Source organism: Heterodontus francisci, unplaced genomic scaffold, assembly GCF_036365525.1.
Source record: "Heterodontus francisci isolate sHetFra1 unplaced genomic scaffold, sHetFra1.hap1 HAP1_SCAFFOLD_878, whole genome shotgun sequence".
In the NCBI taxonomy this organism is placed as follows: domain Eukaryota; kingdom Metazoa; phylum Chordata; class Chondrichthyes; order Heterodontiformes; family Heterodontidae; genus Heterodontus; species Heterodontus francisci.
Window position 1 is genome coordinate 169,246 of NW_027140631.1, and position 6,244 is coordinate 175,489.

Here is a 6,244-nt window from a genome sequence, read left to right on the forward strand (position 1 = left end):
TCCCCATCGGTCCGCCTCGGTGTCGCTCCCCATCGGTCCGCCGCGGTGTCGCTCCCCATCGGTCCGCCGCGGTGTCGCTCCCCATCGGTCCGCCGCGGTGTCGCTCCCCATCGGTCCGCCGCGGTGTCGCTCCCCATCGGTCCGCCGCGGTGTCGCTCCCCATCGGTCCGCCGCGGTGTCGCTCCCCATCGGTCCGCCGCGGTGTCGCTCCCCATCGGTCCGCCGCGGTGTCGCTCCCCATCGGTCCGCCGCGGTGTCGCTCCCCATCGGTCCGCCGCGGTGTCGCTCCCCATCGGTCCGCCTCGGGCCGCTCCCAATCGGTCCGCCGCGGTTCGCTCCCCATCGGTCCACCGCGGGCCGCTCCCCATCCGTTCCCCGGGGCCTGCGTCGCTCACCCTGTGTGGCAGCCCGTATCCTGCCCTGCTATAATAAGATATTGATCCTCAGCCGCCCTCTGCACCCTGTCGCCTGTTGTTTGCAGTCAGTATGTTCCGGCGGACACTGTGCAGAAGCCATGCTGAGGTCTGTGTGTTTTTTTCCCCCCCCCCGCTCTCTTCCCAGAATTGCCTGCTCAGATCCTGACTCCTCCAGACAAGGAGTACGCAATCGTGGAGAAGCAGATTGTATACATTCACTGCAAAGCCTTTGGGGCACCGACCCCCAAGATCCTCTGGTAAGCATTCCGCTGGCTGACTGTCTGTCGGTGACTCGATGTGGGGATTTAAATACTGCCCATTCACCTCTCACTCCGATTCTACTCAATCTCTCCTCGTAGGACAAATCCCTCAACCCAGGAATCATTGCACTTCCTCCAGGTGGAGACCAAAACTGTACCTACTACTTCATATTTTTCTTTCCATTCTTTTCATGGGATGTGGGCGTCGCTGGCCAGGCCAGCATTTATTGCCCGTCCCTAATTGCCCCTTGACAAGGTGGTGGTGAGCTGCCTTCTTGAACCGCTGCAGTCCGTGTGGGCGTAGGCACACCCACAGCGCTGTTAGGAAGAGAGTTCCAGGATTTTGACCCAGCGACAGTGAAGGAACGGCCGATATAGTTCCAAGTCAGGATGGTGTGTGGTTTGGAGGGGAGCTTGCAGGTAATGGTGTTCCCATGTATTTGCTGCCCTTGTCCTTCTAGTTGGTAGAGGTCGCGGGTTTGGACGGCGCTGTCTAAGGAGCCTTGGTGCGTTGCTGCAGTGCATCTTGTCGATGGTACACACTGCTGCCACTGTGCGTCGGTGGTGGAGGGAGTGAATGTTGGTGGATGGGGTGCCAATCAAGCGGGCTGCTTTGTCCTGGATGGTGTCGAGCTTCTTGAGTGTTGTTGGATCTGCACCCATCCAGGCAAGTGGAGAGTATTCCATCACACTCCTGACTTGTGGACGGTGGACAGGCTTTGGGGAGTCAGGAGGTGAGTTACCCGCCACATGATTCCCAGCCTCTGACCTGCTCTTGCAGCCACGGTATTGATATGGCTACTCCAGTTCAGTTTCTGGTCAATGGTAACCCCCCCAGGATGTTGCTAGTGGTCTCAACAAGGACACTACATAATTGTAGTAAGACTTTGTCACTCTTCCACTACAATCCCTTTTTAATAAATGCTAACATACCATTTTCCTTCCTAAAAAAAAAAACACTTACAACTGCGTTTTCAAAATCCCAACTCTCTCTCGAGTCTGTGGCCCTCCATTTGCCATTATATTTCTGCAGCTGCTGATTTTCTCAGCTGCGCCCTCAGCCCCTCATTTGACACCCTCGCCCCCAATGAAACCATTACTGTCTCTCACCCTGCTCATTTCCCCCCTTGGTGTGCGGCCCTCATCTCTGCTCCCTTCGGTCCTCGGGATGCAGACTGGAAAGCATATGGCAGACCTTTAGTTGACAGCCCCCCCCCCCACCTGCCAGATCCGGCTGGACCACGTAAAGCACGACCAGGTCCCGCTGTCGCCCGCTAAAACTGCTCACTCGTTGCAGGATCGTCGTGGAATGCAATGATAGCCCCCGGCTTCTTTTCCCCTCCGCCCTCGCCTCCGATAATAAGCGTGAGGAGCTCACAGACCTCTTGGTCGCCAAGGTCGAGACTGTCCAATCAGCTGCCTCTCGCTGCGCCCCTCCCCCTTCCACTAGCCTACCGGGCACAAGCTGCCTCCATCCCCAGCCCTGATCTCGCGCCTTCCTCCACTTTCTCTCCCCCTCATGTTCTCTCCGAGCTCATCTTGTCCATGAGACCCACCTCCTGCTCCCTCGACCCCCCCCCCCCCATTCCCACTCAACCACTGACCACTCACCTTCTGCTGAGATGATTTTTGTGAACGATTCTCTCTCCTCGGGTACTGCCCCTCTCCTTTAAATCGGCCCTCATCTCCCCCTCTCCTCAAAAAAAAAGCAGCAACCCTTGACCGCACCGCCCTTGCAAACTACCGCCCCATCCCCAACCTCCCGCCCCACTCCAAAGTCCTTGAACGTGTTGTCACCTCCCAAAAAGAAATCCGTGTCCATCTTTCCCGGAACTCCGTGTTTGAATCCCCTGCCAATCCGGTTTCCACCCCTGCCTCAGAACCGAGGCAGCTCTTATCAAAGTCACAAATGACATGCTGCGTCTCTGTGACGACGGTAAGCTTCCCCTCCTCGACCTGCTGCACCCTTTGACACAGATGACCCACACCATCCTCCTCCACCGCCTCTCCGCTGTCGTCCAGCCGGGTGGGACTGCTCTCGCCTGGTTCCATTCTTATCTATCTCGTCGCGGCCGGAGAATCGCCTGCAATGGCTTCTCTTCCTGCTCCCGCACCGCGACACCCAGCTCTAACTCACCGCCACCTCTCTCGACTCCTCCGCTGTCTCTGAATTCTCAGACTGCTTATCCGACATCCAGTACTAGATGGGCAGAAATTACCTCCCATTAAATATTGAAGCCATTGTTTTCGGTCCCTGCCCCATTCCCTAGCTGCCGACTCCGTCCCTCTCCCTGGTAACAGTCTGAGATTAAGCCAGTCCGTTCGCCACCTTGGTGTGACATTTGACCTCGAGATGTGCGTCCGACCTCACATTTGTGCCGTCACGAAGACCATCTCTTTCCACCTCCGTAACTTCGTCCCTGTTTCAGCTCATCTGCTGAAGCCCTCATCCCTGTCTTCACTACCTCTACACTTGACTATTCCAATGCACTTCCTATCTCTGTAACCTCCTCCAGCCCCTACAACCCTCCCTATCTCTGTAACCTCCTCCAGCCCCTACAACCCTCCCTATCTCTGTAACCTCCTCCAGCCCCTACAACCCTCCCTATCTCTGTAACCTCCTCCAGCCTTTACACCCCTCCCTATCTCTGTAACCACCTCCAGCCCCTACAACCCTCCCTATCTCTGTAACCTCCTCCAGCCCCTACAACCCTCCCTATCTCTGTAACCTCCTCCAGCCCCTACAACCCTCCCTATCTCTGTAACCTCCTCCAGCCCCAACAACCCTCCCTATCTCTGTAACCTCCTCCAGCCTTTACACCCCTCCCTATCTCTGTAACCTCCTCCAGCCCCTACAACCCTCCCTATCTCTGTAACCTCCTCCAGCCCCTACAACCCTCCCTATCTCTCTAACCTCCTCCAGCCCCTACAACCCTCCCTATCTCTGGAACCTTCTCCAGCCCCTTTAACCCTCCCTATCTCTGTCACCTCCTCCAGCCCCTACAACCCTCCCTATCTCTCTAACCTCCTCCAGCCCCTACAACCCTCCCTATCTCTGTCACCTCCTCCAGCCCCTACAACCCTCCCTATCTCTCTAACCTCCTCCAGGCCCCTTCAACCCTCCCTATCTCTCTAACCTCCTCCAGGCCCCTCCAACCCTCCGAGATCTCTGCGCTCCCTCCAATTCCGGCCTCTCGCCCATCCCCCCCCGATTCCCATCGCTCCACCATTGGCGGCCGTGCCTTCAGCTGCCTGGGGCCCTGAGCTCTGGAATTCCCTCCGGAAGCCTCTCCGCCTCTCTCTCTCTCTCTCCTCCTTTAAGACGCTCCTTAAAACCGACCTCTTTGACCGAGCTTTTGGTCGCCCGACCCTAATATCTCCTGACGTGGCTCGGTGCCATATTTAGATTAGATTAGATTAGATTAGAGATACAGCACTGAAACAGGCCCTTCGGCCCACCGAGTCTGTGCCGAACATCAACCACCCATTTATACTAATCCTACACTAATCCCATATTCCTACCAAACATCCCCACCTGTCCCTATATTTCCCTACCACCTACCTATACTAGTGACAATTTATAATGGCCAATTTACCTATCAACCTGCAAGTCTTTTGGCTTGTGGGAGGAAACCGGAGCACCCGGAGAAAACCCACGCAGACACAGGGAGAACTTGCAAACTCCACACAGGCAGTACCCGGAATCGAACCCGGGTCCCTGGAGCTGTGTTTAGTTTTATGATGTTCCTGTGGATGGCTCTGGGACGTTTTATTACATTGAAGATGGAATATAAATAAAAGTTATTGTTCGAAATACTTGGTGCACCTCCATGTTAGCCAACTGCGATTCATGTACAAGGACAGCAAAATCCCTCTGCATATTAACATTTCCGAATATCTCACCGGTTTTTTTTTAAAATTAAAAAATCCACTTTTCAGTTTTTCCTTTGAAAGTGGATCGCTTCGCACTTCCCCGCATTGTATTCCACCTGCCACCTCGCTCCCCGCTCGCTGGCAGGCTCGCTTTCCAACAGGGAGCCACTGGCGTCCCCGGGTGAGGGAGCAGAAAGCCAGCCAGCGTACGTAGCCCGTGATCGCTCTCCTGACGTTCCCTGCACCAGTGTAAGCACGGGCGGAGGTGAGCGAGGGGAGGACGTGGGGAACGCAGGGGCGCCCAGCGCGTTTTCCGACTTACTTTGCCAATCTTTCTCTGCTTGCTCCAGGTCCAAGGAAGACATGGAGGCGGTTTTACAGGACAGGCGATATTTCCTGAACACCAGCGGTACGCTGAGGATTGAAGATGCCAGGAAGGCGGACGGGGGCGTCTTTACCTGTAATGCCACGAACGCGATTGGTGCAGACAGCATAACAGCTACTCTGATCGTTAAAAGTAAGGACTGCTGTTCAGTGAAGGCGGTTTCATAATCACAGCACATATAATCGCACTGGTACGGAGACAGAGGCCCTTACACAATGACCGTATAATCCAAAAAAAAACACACACATCACTCTACAGGTGAGTGTGCATTTCCCATACCAGTACCTGTACAGGTGAGTGTGTATCTCTCTCAGTCTGGTACCTGTACAGGTGAGTGTGTATCTCTCTCAGTCTGGTACCTGTACAGGTGAGTGTGTATCTCTCTCAGTCTGATACCTGTACAGGTGAGTGTGTATCTCTCTGTCTGATACCTGTACAGGTGAGCGTGTATCTCAGTCTGGTACCTGTACCGGTGAGTGTGTATCTCTCTGTCTGATACCTGTACAGGTGAGTGTGTATCTCTCTGTCTGATACCTGTACAGGTGAGTGTGTATCTCTGTCTGGTACCTGTACAGGTGAGTATCTCTCTCTGTCTGGTACCTGTACAGGTGAGTGTGTATCTCTGTCTGGTACCTGTACAGGTGAGTGTGTATCTCTCTCTGTCTGGTACCTGTACAGGTGAGTGTGTATCTCTGTCTGGCACCTGTACAGGTGAGTGTGTATCTCTCTCTGTCTGGTACCTGTACAGGTGAGTGTGTATCTCTCTCTGTCTGGTACCTGTACAGGTGAGTGTGTATCTCTGTCTGGTACCTGTACAGGTGAGTGTGTATCTCTGTCTGGCACCTGTACAGGTGAGTGTGTATCTCTCTCTGTCTGGTACCTGTACAGGTGAGTGTGTATCTCTGTCTGGCACCTGTACAGGTGAGTGTGTATCTCTCTCTGTCTGGTACCTGTACAGGTGAGTGTGTATCTCTCTCTGTCTGGTACCTGTACAGGTGAGTGTGTATCTCTGTCTGGTACCTGTACCGGTGAGTGTGTATCTCTCTGTCTGATACCTGTACAGGTGAGTGTGTATCTCTCTGTCTGATACCTGTACAGGTGAGTGTGTATCTCTGTCTGGTACCTGTACAGGTGAGTGTGTATCTCTCTCTGTCTGGTACCTGTACAGGTGAGTGTGTATCTCTGTCTGGCACCTGTACAGGTGAGTGTGTATCTCTCTCTGTCTGGTACCTGTACAGGTGAGTGTGTATCTCTCTGTCTGGTACCTGTACAGGTGAGTGTGTATCTCTGTCTGGTACCTGTACAGGTGA

General features: G+C 54.3%; 1 protein-coding gene across 1 annotated transcript in view; it reads left to right on the forward strand.

Moving 5' to 3' along the window:
- The window catches only part of LOC137360350 (neural cell adhesion molecule L1-like), a 68,127-nt gene that overhangs the window by 16,068 nt on the left and 45,815 nt on the right, over window positions 1-6,244 (forward strand). Inside the window, exons 10-11 of the mRNA XM_068025788.1 lie at window positions 562-673; window positions 4,900-5,066. Of these exons, the coding sequence (XP_067881889.1) occupies window positions 562-673; window positions 4,900-5,066 (279 nt within the window). The remainder of the gene's footprint in view (window positions 1-561; window positions 674-4,899; window positions 5,067-6,244) is intronic.